Below are 21,315 nucleotides of genomic sequence, written 5' to 3'. Positions count from 1 at the left end.
TAAATAATAATAATAATATCTCTACTCCTCATTTTAACCACGAGAATTAGCCCAGAAGTCGAAGACTTGGGCGGGAGAGGAGGCGGCATATTATTATTAAGCAGGCCGCATTTGCGCCTAGGAACGACTTATGTTGGTAGGCCCTAACCACTATTCAGTGCAAGAATGAGGGAAACCTGGAAAAATCATTAATTAGGGGGGGCGGTCAAATGCCAACCTGTGTCAATCTCTCACATTGACCCAAGCCAACATTCTTCCACCCTACCATACCCGCACAGAGGGTGCCAATCCTCCGTACAAGCATAGCTAATCTACGGTCTACCGGCCGCGGGAATCGAACCCGGGCAGAATTAGCACACATCGATTTAAGTAGTGACGCCTTAAACCATGCGGTTACCGACCGACCAAATAATTCACATGCATTATTTTTTGAAATTATGTCATCAGTAGCGTATATCACAATCAGTTGAGAATATAGCGCTGGAATGTCAAACACAATCAGTTGAGAATATAGCGCTGGAATGTCAAAATATTTGCCATAGTGGTGAATCAAAGACTGAAAAGCAGTTTCTGGAAACGGCTCATTTTTAAAATCTACAAAACTGCATAATTCAAGAAATTTCAGATCTTTAAAATTCTCAAATCTGCTATCGATTTGTTCATAAATCTGCTCAATTATTTCAGACAGAAGTCTATGGTATGTTGTAACGTCTCCACCATCGTCAGTTCGTAAACGTTTTTGTTGGGGTTCTAAATCCCCATCCTGAATTGTTCTTTCCCACACTGTGTCAAAGTCCTTCCTTTCTGAATTTGCAATATTCTTAAATTCATCGATTTTCTTAAACCAATGTTCAATGTTGTTTGGCTTGTCTTGTAACATTTTAATTAATAGATCTTCGAAAGGATCACAAAATGCAAAAATATATAAAATATATATAATGACAGCCTGTCAACCATTTATATTGTTCATATAAATTCATGTGAAAATATCTGGTGCAAGTTTTAATTTTTGTCGTTAATTTATTTAGTGTTGGTTTTGATCGTCCTTTTTCTATTATTTCTAATTTATCCATAAAATTATGCGTGGAAAATTTCTTCTTTAACAAAAAATACACAACACAACATTGCGCCACACTAATTTCGCCAGACTCATACGGTGACAATAATCTAGACGGCTCCATTTCTTAACTAATATATAATAATAATATACAAAGCACTGTATTAGTGAAGTAATCTCAAAATAATTTAAAAAAGCCCTCTAAAACTAGTGTTGCCAATAGTAAATGGCAACATAACTTCATCAAATAGGCTTACAATCTCCGTTCTCCACACAACCAAAATTTAAAAACAGCTAAACAAGTAAAGCTAAATTTTTCCTTTTTTCCAATAATGGTGCGCCCAATCGTCCGTTATTTTTTCCAATTTAATCTTCACTATTGTTTTTCTAGCAACTTATGTTACAAGATACATACTATATAATTTAAAAATACTTAATAACTACTTTAATACAGTAATAAATGGTCAAAAGTTTTTTCATATCTTTTCATTTATCTTCTCAACACTTTTTACAATTTGAAAGGAAATCCCACCGTTATTTTACAAGTTAATTATTCTAGTATATTGAAAAATTTGTCAAAATATTGTATAAAATGTCAAACACACACATTCAAGGTCTTGTTTTAATCATAAATATATAAAAGATTTTGTCAAAAAACCTATTGTATATGTTTTATACCTATATGAGAAATTAAGAAACTTTTAGTCCCATCAAATAAGTAGTATATGAATATGAAATATTATTTTGAGGTGAACAGATGTGCTCTTTTAAATATTTTAAAAACTAGTAATTGAAATAATTTTAAATTGTACAAAACATTGCACAAAATTTGACTCTTTTCTAAAAAATAGATGTTCCAGTGGTGGAGATACAGGGTATTGCTGGAATATTTTTCTAAATAAAAAACTATGCCATTGCGCCACTGCTTTAATGTAACAATCATGATATTTTCAGGTTCCTCTTCCAATTTTAATTAATTCATGATATTACTTCTCAGCTGAATGTGCGTTATTTGTTATACGCCGATGATATAATAATATTTTTTTTTAATTGAAAATGTATTTGATGATAGGCTGCCTCTGAATTCTACCAAATGTAATGTCAAGACTTTTAGTCGACTTTGTGATCAAATTCAGTATGAGTATAGTCTGAATGGCCTTCAGCCCTTCAACGACCTGACCTTGTTAAAGATTTGGGCCTATATTTTGACCCTAAATTATCTTGTCAAGTCTTGAAATTGTGATAATGAATGCCTACAAAAGTTTGGGATTTATTGTTCGAAACATGTGCAATTTTATGAAAATTAATACTTTTTGCTTATTATTTAATACATTTGTTAGATCTAAACTTGAGTCTCTGTAGTCTGGACACCTATCTAGGCTACACACATAATATCTCTTGAGAAAATTCAACGCCGCTTCTTTAAATCAGCTACATTTTTTATTGATGGCCAGTATCCTCCTCAAGGATTTCCTCAGGAAGCATTTTTCAAGCGTTTCAGTATGAGTAGCTCGTCTCAAAGACGCAAGTTAAATTCTGTTATTTTCTTATGCAAGATCTTGAATAATAACATTATATGTGAAGATATATTACAAATGATCAATTTTCATATTCCTAGAACTTATACCTGACATTTACACCTCTTCGCGATCAAGCATCATCGTACTAATTCACATAAAGCGTCTCCGGTTCACCAAATGAATATTGGTTATTCTAATATTGAATCTCCCATAGACATACTCTGCTCCAGCATTAGTCAAATTAAAAAAGTGTTCCTTTGAATTTTATGTTTGTATAAGTATGTTTTTGCATTTGTTTGTATTGTATTATAGCATTTTAATATTATCTGTCTGTTCCCTGTTTGTTTTAGATATTACATTTTGTGGCATTTATTTTGTTTAAGAATAGTTTTTATCTCTTTCGCCTATTTTTATTACTTTTTTTTTAGTTTGTAACCTTATCGTGTAACTGGGCATTGCCCGTTGGATATTGTAATTAAAATAAATAAATAAATAAATAAATAAATAAATAAATAAATAAATAAATAAATAAATTTTGTACAAATTACTATTCTTTTGTTTTTCCAAAAAAGCCTGATTTATGAGTAAAACTTAAAAAATGAACCGGAAATAAATTTTGATATCGAATACAATGCTGTGTAATTATTAGATAGTAGGCTGGTTTATGCAAATTGAGGTATTTTTGTGCATTTACTCAAATAAAATCATCAAAATGATGATTGGTGTTCTTTATTTGATTAAATAAATAAATGATTAAAAAAGTGTTTCTATTGTAATTTAAATAAATGTTTTCAGTTTGCCTTTTCCGTTTTCCTGGAAAATAAGACTGTAGAAAATTATAAGCAGAATCCAAAAATGTTATAATAAAACCATGTATCTCAGCCACTAGAACATTGTTTTTTAGGAAAATGCTTCAGATTTTGTACAATATTTGCATAAATCCATGTGATTAATTTCAAATTATTTCACTCACTAGTTTCTAAAATGTTATAAAAAATTAAAAATATTAATTTAATAGTGTATGGTTTTAGTGAACAGTCCTAGATAAAAACTTTATACAAAAAACCTACTTTAAAATTCACTAGAATACGAGGTTTCATTTTTTGTCACTGTTTGTGAATTACCCTGTACTTCATCGTTTAGTAAATTGATGTCATTGGCAATGTTTTACGTATAATTTCTTAGAATTGCCTTATAAAGCTAGGGTTTAAGCCGCACCGTTTTCATTGTATTGGTCAGTTTTTAAAATCATATTTTTTATGAAATGTTTGGTATGCTTTATACATGTGCATAATTTACTGTAAAATTTATAAATTTTTGTAGGTCAGTGGCGTAGGAATGGTTAATAAAGTGGGATTTTTTTACCACAACTTCTATACCAATGACCTAATAATCATTTGGGATGCATTTTTAAATTCCGTGGACAATTCTACATAAAAGAGGTATACTTTTTGAAAGTCGGTGTATTGTTTTACTGAAAACCTCAGTTGAATGGGAGACCATTCTTCTGATCAAAGAAATGTAATTTCTTAAGGATAGGAAATAAATTTTAAATTAATATTATTATAATGTCATATTAATTTAGAATAATTGGAATGATATAAGAAAAGAAAGACAACAACTTCACTCATCTTTCCAAAATTTTTCGCCGAAGCCGGCAGGATCAGAGAATTGCCGCCAAAAGCAGCGAAAATAAAAACATTCCGGAGTCTTCAAATTTGCACCCCTAAATGACCTTAGGATTGGTACTAAACTAACCAAACTCATTTTCAGCCTGTCAACCCTTAAGAGACGCTCGTAGTAGTCAAAGAAGCAGTTTTTCAATTCCTAGATCCAAACTGGAGTACGCACTAGGCTGTAAGGCGGAGTCTACCTTACTTGTGAACAAACGTCATCCCAAGAACACCGCAGTTTAATAACCAGTACAGATACCAGGCCAGAGTGTGCATTCAATCAAAATTTTTTAACTAAATAAAGCTAATAAATTCCAAAAAATACATTTCAAGTTATAGTGCAAAATTTTAATTCATTTAAATTTTTTAAAGGTACATAAAGGTCTATTTCTTATAGTTAAAGAGAAGTTACGACAACAAAATTAATTAGAGAAACACTAAAAAGATCTACAATAATAGCGCAAAATATCTACCATTTTGTTGAGCACATAAACAAATAACATTTCATAAAGTCTTCATTAGCACTAACAATAATTTTAGGTACCCTATCTATAAAAACATTTTCTTTTTCAACATCCCTTTTCAAATTTGCATATTTGCATTGTTATGAGAAATGAAGAATACATTTTATTTTGAGGCTTCACTATGATGCATCAATTTTTTAAATTGGAAACACACACACAAATAAATAATAAATATCGTAAACTATAAGAAACATACTGTCTGTGTTGAATTTAACCAAATATTTTATTATTAAGTGGAGGTGCTAAACCCAATGAAAATTAAAAAAAATGGTATGTATTTCATTTGAAAAAATAAAGTTAAGTAACACCCAGAAGAATCAGACACCCTGAATAAACAACAAATAATTTTAAAATATGTAGGAATTGATTTGGACTTTTATTTGGGACAAATTTATCTTATTATTCATATTACCAGACCAACAGAAGAATCTGTCTTATTATAAGGCCGATTCTCACTTATGGGTTTTCACCCCGGGTTTTAACCCTGCATCAAAACCCCAGGACTTTTCAGTACACACCTGTGCGTTATGAGCCTTGTAAAAACCCCTGGGTGTTCACCCTTGAAATTAGAACATGTTCTATTTTTTTGTTGTGGGTGACGAGTTTTTCGTGAAAATTCAATAGATTTGTGAGTTCGTAACGTGTTTTTAACAAGTACTAGAGATTTTTTTGTTTTGTTGGCGTTACTTACGACACCACAGTTTTTATGTTTATGTGAGTGAGAACTATTGAATGGGATAAAGGAAAAAGCAATAAAAATGAATGAAACCTGTGAAACTGCAGCAAAAGGAAGATTGGAGGGAAGATTTATTTGGGGGCAAGACTTTAATAGAGTTGTAACAAAATCGACCTATTTTATACAATCTAAAACACGTAGAGTATAAAAATAAAGTAAAAAGAGAGGCTGCAATACGGTCAATTAAAGAAGAGTTATTAAAGTTACCTTCGTTGAGGCATTATTGTGCTTGCTGCAGAGCTGGGTAATTCCTGGTGAAAAAGTAATTAGCAATTACAATTCCCTTTTTTTTCCTGTAATTGTAATTGTAATTGCAGCAAAATTGTTATAGGAATTGTAATTTGTAATTATATTATTTGAACTATCGAATTACAAATTACTTCTATAAGTACAAATACTTTTTCCAATTACAATTACTTTTTCTAATTATAATTACTTTTAAGATCATGCGTATTGCGTAACTGCGTACAGACTTGCGGACTTCTATTATTTCATTTGAGGAAAGCCTTGTGCCGCGTGAACAATAAAAAGTGATTTGGTGAATTAACCTCAGAATTAACAGAGTACATTTTATTTTATTATAATTATTATTAATTTAGAAAATATACGAAGTAAAAATATGTTGTCTATAGCATCAAGTTTTATAAAAATATATATTATGTATCTATGTGTTACTGCTCTTATTTTGAGTTGAGAAAACTTCTGGTTCGGTTACTCAGCCTTTCACTCGTACTTGTTCGATTCGTAATTTTTTTAATAATAATTATTGCTTTCCAGTCTACCCAAAACTACTGTATTCTATATTTTGCAAATGTACTAACAACCAAAAAAAAGAGCATCGGGTTGAATTAATTACCTGACCAATAATATAAAATTATAGTATGAACTGAACTAGTTTAAATTATTAGATTAGGAATAAAAATATAAAAATTCTATATCAGAAAATGAATAAGAATAATCTTTTCATTTTAGTATCAATTCTAATAAATAATAAAACGCAATATTACACAACACTTTTAATTAAAATTTTTAACTTAACTTTTTCCTTTTTCTCTGTTTGGTCACTTTATCATAAAAGTAATTAGAAAAGTAATTGCTAAATCCATTTTCCATGTAACTGTAATTAAATTAATATAATTCCTTTTTTTTAAAGAATATACTTTGTAATTTAAAGTTAGTTCCTTTTTTTAAAAAAGTAATTTATAATTGTAACTATTTTTAAATTACAAGTAATTACCCAGCTCTGGATTGCTGCCCCACAAATTATTGTAGCTAGCAATATTGCTTCTTCTGTTTCCATAAGAGTTTTTTTAATATTGTTATTCTTTTTTCTATTTTGTGATTGTTATATTTATGTTATATTTAACAAGAGAACAATTAAACTAAATTTTCTTGCTCAGCGTCGGAAACTGTCAATGTCTATCAACATAGAACATAAAAACAACTAGATTTGACTCAACTACACCAACCCTTGAATAAACTCATAAATGTGCATGCATAAGGCATTTCACCCTCGACCTTGGAAAAACTCTTGCTAAAAACTCCTAAATGGAAATCAGCCTTTAAGGGGTAAGACTACTGTAGAATTCTAAAACATTTTTTGCAAATTTTTTTTTAATGGAAGGAAAAGTAAGAGGATAATTATATTCAAGGATGTCATTAACCCATGTCTTTAAGTATTAAAAAAATATATTTATTCGTAAATAGTACAAACTGGCGACGCTAGAGCAATTCATTCATTTGCATGATGCAAATTTGAAGATAGAAAAAACAAAAAATTTTTCTCTTAATCTACATGACTATGGCTAGAGAAATATGTAGGGGACTTTGAAAATTTTAATTTCTTGTAGACTACAAGCCTATGTGAAGTTTTCAAGGGGTCATTTGACTCGGTATGAATTACTTATAAATCAATACTACCACATTATAACAATAACTTTAGAAACTATGCTGTCAATTTTTGTTGGTACAGGTGAGTACACAGTTAAGCTAAACCTGTCTATGGGCAAAACATTTTTGTACGGAATTTCTAAAGTATCTAGGTTATACAAAAAAATTAACATCAACCTAATGCCGTACAAAACTAGCAATACCAGAAACAAGGAAAATTTTTGATTTTCTGAAAATTTTGGCCTGGTTTTTGGTAATTTACTACAGTACGGCATTTATACTGCAAGTTTGGGATTGATACGTAGATAACTTTTTTAATGACGTCGTATGTATCTGCTGATACAGGGGTTAGAAATGCAGGGCGCAACCCTCTATTTCAGCTCCCACTGTTTCAAGTCATTGAAAAGTGTATGGCACCGATTCCAAATGATTATTTAACTTTCCAAATAATTCTTAGCAACTATGCCGCCTGAAAATTATGGTTAATGCAAAAGTTTATAAACAATTACTTGTATTTTGGAATTGAGTTTTATTTTTTTTTATAAGATCATTAATTCCTATACTTTACTATACTACTACTATACACTTTTTTGATAAAATATAACCAAAAACTATTGTACTAAATCATGGCCGGTTATAATTAATGGTGCAAATTAAAAATTAAAATTAAAAAACAAACAAATAAATTGTGAAAATTTACAATATTTCGAAATTCCTTGTTATAAACTAAAAATGTTATATCCAAATTTTATGGCTTAATTGACTTTTTATAAGTAAAAAAATAAAAAAAAACTGCCGTACATTTTTAACTAGTGGATTTTACATAGCCGAAAATATTTTTCATTAAATTTTTACTACATTTTTAGGTCATTAATAACTATACGGCATTTACAAATTTTCATCCGAAATAACGAGCGTTCAAATAAAAACGTGGTCAAGTTGGTTCTGAAAATTTGGATGTAGGGTGTGGCGTATAGCAAATGAACTTAAACGTCATCTGTCAAAGCGCTATATCGCCGCTATCAATATGAATATTTTCGTTTTAAAAAGCGTTTAAAATAGTGTTTTCTCAAGAACAAAAAGTGTTTATCTTAGAGTCCTACTTTAGAAATGGACGCAAGATTGATGGAATATGGAAGTATTCTATTGAGGAATGTTTCATAGAATTTCAAAATCAATTTCCCGGCGTTGTTGAGTACAAAATTTTTCAAAGTGCAGTTCAGCGTTGTGTTAATGTTTTTCGTGATACGGGCAGTGTAACAAGAAAAGAAGGAAGCGGCCGACCTAAAAAGCGGACTGAAGAATTAAAAGAAAATGTCCAACAAATAATGGAAAATGCGCCAAGAACTTCTGTATGTGTTTTATCACAAATGGTGGGAGTATCAGTCGGTACTGCCACACAGTGTTAAAAAAAGATTTGTGTTTGTTCTCCTATCGTTTAACTTGTCAGCAAGAACTTCTTGAAGTTGATTTTCAGCGACGGGCTGTATTTTGTGAATGGTTTTTAAACAACTACGGTGAACTTCATAATATCACCTTTTTTTCTGATGAAGCCTGGTTTCATTTAAGTGGTTACGTAAACTCACAGAATATGAGAATGTGGTCTTCTGAAAAACCAGATAACTTTTTTGTCGAGGGCCCTCTACACGCTCAAAAAATTGGAGTTTGGTGTGCTCTCAATCGAAGGAGGATTTATGGACCTATTTTTTTTAATGGTACTCTTACTGCGCAAAGGTATAGAGAAGAAATTATTGCTCCTTTTGTTAACCAGCTGGAAGAAAACGAAATTACAAACTTTTACTTTCAACAAGATGGAGCAAGGGCACATACGGCAGGCAAGACGATGAATATGTTGAGGGAAGTTTTCCAAAATCGACTAATAAGTCTCAATGCTGAACATGAATTTCCACCGAGGTCATGTGATATTACGCCGTGTGATTTCTTTTTGTGGCCTTACCTTAAAAACACTATTTTTGAACTGCCTATTCCTGATTTAAACCATCTGCAGGCTCGACTTATAGACAAGATTCGTGAAATTAACAATACCCCGAGCATCTTAGAAAATGTCTTTAATTCTTTGAGGAACAGGTGTGAAAAGTGCTTGGAACAAGGAGGGGGACACTTTCAGCAGCTGCTTTAATTTATTGTTATAACAAGGAGGGGGACACTTTCCGCAGCTCCTTTGTTTGTTATTGTTATAACGATTATTCTTTAAAATAAAGTTATATAGTCATTAACGTTATTGAAATTGACAGCTGCTATACAGCTCGTTGAGAAATGAGGTTAAGTTGGTCGCTATAAGCTACTCCCTACGTCCAATGTCTCAGAGCCAACTTCGACCACGTTTTTATTTGAACGCTCGTTATAACAAAGAATGAAAATTGCAATGCCGTACATATTCGTTGGAAAGTCCAAAATGAGTTTTATTCTAATTTCAAACAATTAATTTTAACTCAATATTCATGAGAATAATTCCTATATAAATACTTACATTTAAAACAGTAATATGTTTTGAAGTAACAGTACCCTCGCATTTGCATATTTGCAACTTCTGTTATAATTTTTTGAACAATTTATTTATGCAAAAATTGTGATGAAGCCATTGGCATACTATATATGTTTAAAATTAGTAAAAATAATTTAAAAGTGCAAACAACTTTAATAAGATTGTCGGTGATAAACATGAATAAAACCACATAAAAATTTACAGGCCGAAAAGAAAAAAGAGAGAGAAAGATGTTTTGACGGCCAGTTAGAATCTCGAAGCGGTAATTGTAATTTTAAAATAAAAATAATTCCAAATTTTTTAAAAAATTTTTGAATGCAGATTTTTTTAGATTTTTAAATAATTTTTTGGATTTTGAAAAAATTTTACTTATGTACTTGTGAAAAAAAAATATATAAGCTTTTCAAATTTATAAAATTAATAATTTTTATATCGACCTATGGTTTTTCAACAGCATATTAATTAAAAATTATTTTACATCTTAAATAATGTTTTAGTAACAATGCCGACCATTTTTCAATGATCGGAAACCATAAGGGTCAGAATATAGGGGTTTGCATATGGGGTTTCTCACTCCTGTATCGACAAATATGTACGGCATTACTGAAAAATATTTTTTTATGATATTGTATGTCTTATTATAGAAAGGCTGTACAGTAGTAAATAATTTGTATTAGGGAGAAAATAGTGTAAAAATAAAATTATTTGCAAAAATATATTTCAAGCCATTTAGAACCATTTTTTTTGTACATTTTGTTTTTGTTGATTATTGTTGTCAGTATTAACAAAATATATGAATGCCGTATAAAACATTTTTTATCATGAAATCCTACTTTTCAGAGGGAAATTAATTTGCCTTTAGGAAGCACGTTTCATGAAAAATGTACGGCATGGCCAAAAATGTCGTTATTTTATAAAATAGAATTAAAATTAGTGAATTTGATGTTGGTTCAGATCACTCCCCCCATATGCTACAAACAGAGGGTTGCATCCTGTATTCCTAACACTTGTATCAGCAAGTACATATGGCGTTGCTTAAAAATTTATCTATGTATCGATCCGAAACTTGCAGTTCAAATGCCGTACTGTAATAAATCACCAAAACCCGGACCAAAATTTTCGGAAATTCAAAAATTTTCCTGGCTTTATTGTATTTTTGTATGGCATTAGGTCGAGGTTCATTTTTTTTGTATAACCTATATACTTTAGAAATGCCGTACAAAAATGTTTTGCCGAAAACCACCTCCCTTGGCTTTATTGCTATTTTTGTACGGCATTAGGTCGAGGTTCATTTTTTTTGTATAACCTGTATACTTTAGAAATGCCGTACAAAAATGTTTTGCCGAAAACCACCTCCCTTGGTGGACAGGTTTAGCTTACCTGTACCGACAAGAATTGACGGCATAGTTTCTACAGTTATTGTTGTTGTTGTTGATTTATAAGTAATTCATGCTGTGTCAAATGACCCCTCGAAAATTTCCAATGGGCTTGTAGTCTATTGTAGTTGGCGAGCATTTGAAGTAAAAAATCATATTTCGAGAAAAGCACGTTTTGATATACAGGTTCGGAAAATCCCCATGGTACATCGGCCGTTACGTGAGAGCGATAAAGTAAGTCATAGAAATCCGTGCGATAGACAAGGATGGTTACATTGAAGACGTTTCATAATCTGAATAGTCACTCCCACTTCTAACCCGAAACGGGCGGTGACTATTCAGATTATGAAACGTCTTCACTATAGCCATCCTTGTCTATCGCAAGGATTTCTTTACTTTACTTTGTTGCTCTCATGTAAAGGCAGATGGACCATGTGGATTTTCCAGCCCTGTATAAGGTATACTAACGTACTTTCGTTTGGAAATGCTTCTAATTGAATACAAACTATGTTAAAAAAGTAACTTACCACAGTTAGCATGGGGCTGCTGTAGTTGATAGTTTGGTTGGGAGGAAGTATAATAACATGAGACACTGAACTGCTTCCAATTTCTGTAGTTTGCTGTGACTGTGTCGTGGTTGTAACTGAATTGCTAATCACGGCTTTGGTAGCAGTTGTATTAGTCTTTGGAAAGTCTTTTTTGGGTGCAGCATTATTTGGGAAGGTATCTTTTTTTAGTAAACTAACTTGGCTACTAAGTTTAGGCTGAACATTAGGTTTTATATAAGTAGGTGTAGGAAAGGATTTTCTAGCTCTCGGTTTGTACGGTGTCATTTTTGCAAAAGATTTAACAAAAATTTCTCCTTCAAGGGAATTAGAAACACTTTGTCGTACATCCAAGTTTTGGGTACCCAATTCCAGTCTGTCACTACTGGCACTAAAGTTCATTGCTACATCATCGATTATTCTCGTTAAATTATCCAGCTTTTTAAATTTCTCTCTCTTCTCCTCCGTTTTAGATCGGGTTCTGATCGCATTGCCTTGTTTTTTATTAGGATCGTTTATTTTTTCAGATATATTTAAAGCTGACAAATACTTTCTCTTAGCCTCTAAGTTTTCAGACTCACTAAAATCATCATCTGTCTCTGGTTCACTTTTAATATCCTCAGTTAGGATTTCTTGAACGGAACTCTGTCTGCTAACTGAGCTCATTGGTGTTGAACTTGAAGAGGACGGTTTACGTATCATTTTCTTGCCTTGCAGGGACTTTTGCAGTAAAGGACTATTAGAAATTTCTTTCTCTTTGGATTTGTTTAATATAGTTTCAATGGGGACCAGTTTGACTAATTTAGCTTGAGTTGAGTTTTCGTTAGAAATAACTTTCCGTTTTCTACTAAGCATTTTTGAATTTAACAAGGTGTTATTTTCATTGGAATATGTCCTGCCTTGTTTATCAGCTTCTATAGACTTGGCTTCATTCAAAGAAGAATGTATAATATTAAAAATGTTGTTCTTGTCTATTTCAATATCTTCCAACTCTTCTACTTCTTCACTATCCTCAAACTCTTCTATAATATTTAATACTTCAGGATGAATCATTTTTTCATTCTGTGGTGTAGGTTTGTCAGTAACGGAAAAATTAGCGTTTGCATTATCTTCAGTTCCACTGGAATTACTCTTTCCATTTAAAGCTGGCGTGTTTGTTGAGGAAATGGTAAATTCAGTTATGGAAGGTTGAATTAAAGCTCTTTGTTTTCTTGGCAGTTCTTCAGAGGGTTGTAATTCCGAAGCTTCATTGTCTTTAGGTGACACCACCAGTTCTCCATTGAAATTGTCAGATTTTTTTGATTCCACATTAATTTCAATTTTACTATATTCCTTCTCGATATCATCTTGTTTGGGATCTAAAGGTGTCTCATCAATTTTCTCAGCTAAATCATACTTTTTAGCAGCTATATCTATAATATTATCTGTAATGCTAATAATTTTTGGTTCATGATCAGCTTCATCTTTGTTCTGGGTTATATTATCACAGTTGCTTTGAACCAAAATATCTTCATTTGTGATTGGTGAAGGAGCAGTTTCTGTTGTATTATCGCCAACACTAATCTCTCTTAGATCACATGTTTTAGTTGACGGATCAAGGCATTCACTATTGGAATTGCAAGATTTATCACTGTCTTCTACTGACGAAGTACTGGGCTGGCTAAAATCTACTATTTCATGATCAACTACGTGCCTAAATTTCTCAATAAGTATGTCTGTTGGCGATTTTTTGTCATTAATATTTCTCCTGGCTTCTTCTATCTTAGAATCTGCATTTTTGTCTGAATCAGATAACCGTTTGATCAATTTATCTGATATCTTAAGTTTATTTGTAGGAGAGATTGTGAATTCTGCATTTTCGATATCAACCTGAACAGGTTTCCTTTTGCTTTGTTCAATTTCTGATCTGGATAACTCACTGTCACTTGAATTTGAAGATATGTTTTCCGAAATACTGATGCAACCTATATCGTCATTACCGAGTGTAATCTCCATATTCTCGGAAATGTCAACCCTATTAATTTTTTCTGATATGCTGGGCATTAGAGCTGAATCACTTTTTACACTTAAATCGCTGTTCCTTCTAGCTATTTTTTGTGACGATTGTATCACGTCTTCAGTAGACTGACGTTTTTGGTTGTAAATGGCATCAGATATTCGTCTGGCCAAAGGCTCGTTATCTGAAAAGGTGATTAATTAGTAAACTGGGAGATCTGTAAATCAAAAGCTAATTTAAAAAATGTACCACAACTACAGAATATTATTTCAATGAGTAAATAAACAAATGGTGGTACAAAAAAGTTCCAGAAATTTGAATCAAGCTCACGAACGAATGTAGTTACTGAGAAATACCACTATGCGGTTTTATGTATATCCTTTGTGAGTCTGTATTTCCAGTGGTTTCATGTACACAGTCCAGCTATTAAGTTTTAAGACTGATTTTATCATAGCGATGTGTGTGGCGCTCTCTATGTGCGGTGGGGTGAAATGAAACTACGTAGTGGGAAGCCTTCTGAGCAACCAAATAAAGTTTTGTATACACGTATCTATATTACTGTATTATTACTTTTGTTGTACAAAACAAGTGTTTAGTCACTTATTGTATACTCATTTATTCACAACTATTCTCATTGCTGTATTTTGTATGTAATTTTTTTTTGTGTGCAAATAAATTATTATATATTATCTACCAGGAAGTTATAATGTTTTGCATGAAACGAGTTTTTGATGGTTATGGAAATGCACATAGCACAGCTTACAGCAATCATATTTTGTTTTAAAGCCAGTAAAACAGCTACGGAAATGTATTAACTGTTACAAATGGCGTATGGTGAGGAGTGTGTATCACATCTGAGTGTGTTCCTGTGGTTTGGGAGGTTTCGTGATGGATGAGAGAGCATGCACCATGACGAGAGGACGGGGTGCCCCATACAAACCAAACGAATGAAAACATTGAAGTTGTGCACTCTGCGCTAAAGTCTGATTGTCAATCTACCATTAGAATGTTGTCAGACCGTGTACGATTGATCAACGATCGGATTTCAACACAGAGCGCAAAGCTTCAATGTTTTCGTTCGTTCTGCTATCAAAACTCGCTTCACATAAAATGTTATAACCTTGTGGTAGATATACGTACACTAGATATACATATACTGACGAAATTTTCTTCGGTCGCTCGGAAGGCTACCCAGTACATAGTTTCATTGACTTCACACAGATAGCAATACACATTTCAACAAAGTAAAATCAGTGTTAAAACTTAATAGTTGGACTGAGTAAGTGGATACAATACACTTACTTGTTGGCGAACAATTTTTCGTTGTTTTAAATGCTTATTTTAGTGGTTTTGCAATGGCTGGTTTGAAAGAACAATGTATCTGTATTAAGGTTTGTTTTAAACTTGGTAAGATTGCCGCAGAACCCCATAAAATGTTAAAGGAAGCATTCAGCGATGACTTTTTTAAATCTACAAACTTATAACTGGTTTAAACATTTCAAAAATGGTCGAACATCAGTTGAGGACAATGAACGTTCCGGACAACCATTAACCGGCACTACACCAGAAGATGTCGTTTCTGTTGAGAATGCAATTGTGAATGATGATAGGCAGACTATCCAAGACATCTATAACATTGCCTGATTATCGTATCAGTGGATTTTATTGGAAAAATTGAACACGAGAAACATAACAGCACAGTTCGTGCAATGACTCTTATACGATGAAGAGAACAACCTGGCAGGGATATCTGTCAAGAATTAAAAGAACAGCTCTGAAATTGATCCCAATTTTTTTTCTAAAGTCATAAGTGACAAAAGTTGCATTTATGGGAATGGTTCTGAGGCAAAATAACAATCGTCACAATGGAAAAGCCCATCTTCATCTCAGCTAAACAAACTCCGTCAGGTCAAAAGCAACATAAAGTCCTTATTGATCTGTTTTTTTATACTGATTTGATTATCTCTAGTTTGTACTTGCAGGTCAGACAAATGCAGAACTTTATCTTGACATCTTAAGGCAGCTTGGGGAGAATATCAGAAGGAAACGTCCAGAGAAGTGCACAAGAACGACTAGGTTTTCTTAAAAGGGATAATGCGAGGTCACATACCGCTTTCACCATAGCCGTCGTGGGAGGAAAACAACACGTACATCAACCCGTGATTTTTTCTGCCTTTCAAATATGAAAATTGAGTTGAAGGGGCGAAGATTTGACTCAGTAAAGGAGAATAAAGTTGAATTGTAGACGGTGTTGAATATATAAACACATAAAATAGAGGTTTGATGAAAAAGTAACGGGAATTTTCAAATTGCGCTTGTTGTATCTTGTCTAACGAGTTGATTCTTTTTTTGTGTATTGTCAGTGAAGTATTTGTCAATTTTTAGGCAGCTGCCACATGTAGTTTGGGTTTAGCGAGCGAATGAGTAATACTTATCTCAGTGTTTTTGTAGATTTTTTTGTGTGGAAAAATGTCGAATAAGAGTTTGTCCATTTTATGTTGAAAATAGAACTAAGTGTAGCAAAGCGTTCAAAATGTTGAAGGCCTTTGGCAACAATACTGTGTCACAGTCACAAGTTTATCGAAGGCCAAGAAAATATCAAAGATGAGGCAAGATCTGGTTAAATGTGAAGGTCTTTCTAACCATTTTCTTTCACTAGAATGGAATAGTTCATCACGAATTTTTACTGCTCGGTCGTACAGTTAACTAGTACTACCTCCAAGTTTTGTGCAATTTGCATCAGGTAATCACGAGAAAATGACAAGAACATGAGAGATATCTCATGGATTTTGCATCACGACGCATCGAAGCATACCGTTTTACTTATCCAACAGTTTTTGGCGAAACAACACCGTCGTAATGCCACAATCAAACTATTTTCCGGACATGAACCGTGTGACTTTTTCCCTTTTTCCCAAACTCAAATAACAACATTTTTCAGCAGTAAATGAGATAAAGATAAAATCGCAAATTGAAGACGATACCTAAAGAGGCATTCCACCAGTGTTTCTCATACTGGAAACTATTTCGGTATAGGTATATAGCATAGGACGACTACATTGAAAGGATAGGACAAAAATTGAAGATTAAATAAATACTTTAGGAGAGAATTAACAATTCCCATTACTTTTTGATCAATTCTTGTACATGTAAAATAAGACTTCCAGAGCTGGGATTGGTGTTTCTAATCCCAAGGGTATTACTTTGAAGGTGACTGTAGTGAATAAAATCTACATACTCTGCAATTGTGTTATCAGAAAAATTTCGGGAACTTTTGGGTAACACTTCGTAGATAATATATTTGACGAAACTTAATATCTTTATGATTCAAAAAATGTACCTGGAACACATTCCTGTTTTCTCTCACTCTCTTTTATATTGGAACTATCAACTGAAATATTACTTGGCACTTGAGTGTCATCCTCTTCTTCCTCTTCTTGCGTTATTTCCTCAATCGTCTCTTTCGCTTTTTCAGTAGTCTTGCCAATGAAATTTTTTCTTCGTTCTAAATCAATTTCAGTATTTGTATCATCATCAGTACCATACCCCTCCATAATAGCATCATCGTCGAATTTACTAACACTATATGATGCATCAGACCCATTTACGTTCATGTCTGTGCCATTTTGATTAATATCGGGATCGTTATTTTTAACATCTGAAACAGTTTTCTCCATTTCGATATTATTTTGTTGTTGCGTTACTGATTGAGTTTTATTTTCATCATCCTTTTTATTTTCCTCTGGTGAATTAGTTTTATCATTCCCAACTTCTGAAGTATTATCTGCTATCACTTTTTTCTCTTTCTTATCCTCTATAAAATTAACTTTACTGTTAATGTTATCAATTTTATTTTTTTTTCGAGAAGGAGTTTTATATTTTGGTAAAAATATTTGTAGCTGTTTAGTTTCGTTATCGGGCTCTAGTAGTGTTTTGTATGGTGCATATTTGAATTCTCCATATATCTTTTTGAGATTCTCAATGTATATATTCAACTCCTGCAAAAAAAATAAATTAAGCCCAGCCCAACTATATTCTGGAAAATACTTACGTCAATACATTTTTCGATATCATATCTCTTTTGCTTAAAAGTATTAGGGTCTTTTTCAGAGAAAAGGTAACATTCTTTGTAATGCACCCAAGCTCTATCGTGGGCCCCAAAAAATCGGACATCTACCATTCCTGATGTGTTGGTACACATTGCCTTAGCTGGCCAAAATGGAAAACCTGGAGAACAGATGGTGCATTTTAAGATTTTATATTTTCTTACAATATAGTAACATTACACTGAGCGTCCCAAAATTCATGCAAGATTTGAATTTTGTGCCACTTGTATGGTAGTGTTGTCAACGAAAAAAAAAGACTGCATGACAGGTGACAGTTCAGGATTATTAAAAATGGAGCATTACACAAAGGGACAACGCGTTCTCATTGTTGAGTAATATTTTTAAAATAATGAGGGATTGGCAGCAATAGTTCACAATTTTCATACAAAATACGGTCGGAATAGTGATTTAACTTCATCAACTTTATGACATTAATTGAAAAATTCTGTGAGACTGGATCATTAGTGATCTTAAACACTCTGGCAGTCCTTCAACAAAAAATATCGAAGCAGTTTGTGAGAGTGTTGCTGAAAGACCAGGAACATCAATTCGGCACCGTGGTCAAGAATTGAACATTTAAAGAAGTTCTCTACAGAGTATTCTCAAGAAAGATTTGCATCTTCATTCAAAAAGTTCAATTGACTCGAGCCGAAGCCTACTGATCACGCAGAGCGAAGAGAGTTCATTAAATGGATTATGGAACAAGTGGATGCTGATTTTTCAAAGAAAATTCATCTTTAGCAATAGACAAAATTGTCGCATTTGGGGTTCAGAAAATCCACGAGTGATTGTTGAGAAACAAATGCATCCACAATAAGTGGGTTTTTATAACTCTTGGTAATTATTTTTTATGTCCAGTACATTTTAATATTAGATTTTGTTTGTATGTATGTTTACTCTTATGTGTAACTTTTTATATGACGCGGATGAGGGGATGCCCAAAAGAACAGGATCTTGCTTCGGCTGAATAAAAATTATTATTATTGTTATTGATGATGACAAAAATAAAGTTAATGATATGTCTTACCTTTTAATTTTGCCCAAACCAATAAATGTGGCTTAGGGCAAACTTCAACAAACCAGGTGTTCTTTTTTGTATTGGCATTCAAGTAACACGAGGGACAATTTTCTATTTCTGCCATTTCTTGCTTACAAATCTTGATAATACTTTTGGCTGCTGATGTTAATTTTGACTGATCTGTGGATTAATAATAAAATTTTTTAATAACTAGTGATGTTGTGAGAAACGACCAAGTTATGCGTGTGAGATATAACAAAGTATATTTCATATCTTAATGTTACTGCTAATCAGTGATTTGTGCAGTTGGCATTGAGCAGTCAAGACACTTAAGATATAAGATATACTTTGTAGGTTAAACCAGACCCACACTCAGATAAAAAAAATGATCATTGATATATTTAAATACAACATTGATGCATTGACACTTACATGAATTGTATATAATACTATTATGTAATAGCCATTTTGCATCTGCCTCAAACGCTTGTGTGCTTCCATACAAATTCCCCTTGATATTTTTCTCCATTTTTGTTAAATCCATGGGTTGAACGATATAATTTTTATAGTCCGGAAATTCACTATCATTTACAGGATGTAGGAATGGTTCTGACTAAATTCATTTACAAAAAAAAAATTAGGGAGTTGCTAAATATCTAAGTAATTGTTTTATTCTAATTATATCCTAATAAATATTATTAATTAATTACTAATATAATACGAGTTCTAACAATTATATGATCGGAAGGCACATTACTAACAAATTTTATGAAATTTCTAAAAAAAATGTTTTTAAATTCACCTAAATTGTACAAATAATGATAGTTACAAATTCAGTAGTCAACAAGGCTGATTATTTCGTATTTATTAAAAAAAAAAACACAATTGAACTGCAATGACAAACTAAAGCTACAAAATGTAACAAGTAAATGTTCAGACGGACTGCTTATGATTTGGTAACTGTTAATGTATCCTTTGGTCTTTACAACAGAATGAATTCTCTTTAGTATAGTATCAACTAAAGATCTACAAAATTCTAGAATGAAAAATTCTCAAATATCCTGGATTTTTCATTTGAGATCAGGAATCATCCGTTGAGGGTTGTTCTTTAAAAACCTTTCGATATGGTGTCATAATGTTTTGATAACATTTAGATTGGGGCTGTGGGACAGTTAGTTCAAGATACTAATATTGTCTCCAAACCATTTTTTGTAAGTTTGGATATGACAGGATGCGTTGTACTGTAGCAAACAAAATTTCTGTCGATAAACTGTATGCCATAAGTTTCTTTTCAGAATATCTCCATATTTATCTGCATTAATTGTGCTGTTGATGAACTCTAATCTTCTAATCTTTACCGATATGTAAGAAAAGCCCCAATGCACACATCATACTTGGATTTATCACTGAAAATTACTATTCAGCTTTCAATGTTAATAATTATTGCCTCTAAGTGCACTTTACCTTGTAAAAACTGTACTAGAGTTATACCGACAACATTCTTTTGATATGTTGGTCTGTTTCTTGGTTCCACAATGTGCTCATTTCTTTCACAGTAGCGCTTCCTTAGCATTTGCAGATGTTAGCAAGATGTCTTTGTGAACATTTTGTCACTTTTGGCAGTCGAATAGAATACTTTCCCCACAAATGTCTATGCTATAAGCTTCTTGATATGATTGTTTTAATAACATATATCTCCAATTTTAGACTTCAGCATATTCATTTATCGATTTCCCTCGTTCATATTGTTTTATACAATAGTGTTGCAAAAATGTCAAACACCGACAGATGCACAAATTCCAACAATGGAGATTTGATATTTGATTTTTTCGGCAAAACGAGAGAGTCCGAATAGTTTGTTGTCAGCAAATTATGCAAAATATTATTGTGAAGGGTTTACAGACCAAAATAAATTAAATTATTTGTAAGGTGGTAATTAAAATGTCCGAAATGGTTATAAAAGGAAGACGCTAATGTAGAATAATATGTTTATTCTAAGGTTGTTTGGCATTATTAATGTTATTGCCAAAAGTTATTGCTGGTCCCACAATTTAGTTGTTAGCGCTGGTAATACTCGTAGTACTATTTTAGTTGTTAGAAACCAAATATGTAGTGATTTAATTTTTTTTCCAATGTGTATCATATGATTTTGCCGAATTTTGATAAATTAATAACTTAGATGTAAATAGGTGTGCTGAAAAGTAATGCCTCCAAATTTTTTATTCTGTTCTCAATATCGGTTGAGGTATTACATGTAATGGATATTACTTGATCGACTTTCGCTGACGCAAGTTACAACCCTCTACAGCTAGAGGGCTTCGAATTGTAGCGGGTAACATGGCGGTGTGTAACATAACCATGTCGATAT

The 21,315-nt window shown here is 32.3% G+C and overlaps 1 protein-coding gene across 4 annotated transcripts in view; it reads right to left on the bottom strand.

The window, feature by feature from the left end:
* LOC108910727 (protein kinase C-binding protein 1) overlaps positions 1–21,315 on the bottom strand; it is a 49,093-nt gene that overhangs the window by 20,231 nt on the left and 7,547 nt on the right. For all 4 annotated transcript variants that reach the window (XM_018715426.2, XM_018715428.2, XM_018715427.2 and 1 more), the window contains exons 5-9: positions 19,380–19,560; positions 18,957–19,127; positions 17,875–18,050; positions 17,164–17,821; positions 11,810–14,007 (exon numbers count right to left, since the gene is read on the bottom strand). In XM_018715426.2, the coding sequence (XP_018570942.1) occupies positions 11,810–14,007; positions 17,164–17,821; positions 17,875–18,050; positions 18,957–19,127; positions 19,380–19,560 (3,384 nt within the window). The remainder of the gene's footprint in view (positions 1–11,809; positions 14,008–17,163; positions 17,822–17,874; positions 18,051–18,956; positions 19,128–19,379; positions 19,561–21,315) is intronic.

The sequence above is a fragment of the Anoplophora glabripennis genome, unplaced genomic scaffold (assembly GCF_000390285.2).
Source record: "Anoplophora glabripennis isolate ALB-LARVAE unplaced genomic scaffold, Agla_2.0 scaffold467, whole genome shotgun sequence".
In the NCBI taxonomy this organism is placed as follows: Eukaryota; Metazoa; Arthropoda; class Insecta; order Coleoptera; family Cerambycidae; genus Anoplophora; species Anoplophora glabripennis.
Note: the sequence above shows the minus strand (reverse complement) of the source record. Positions and strands in the feature narration are given on the sequence as shown.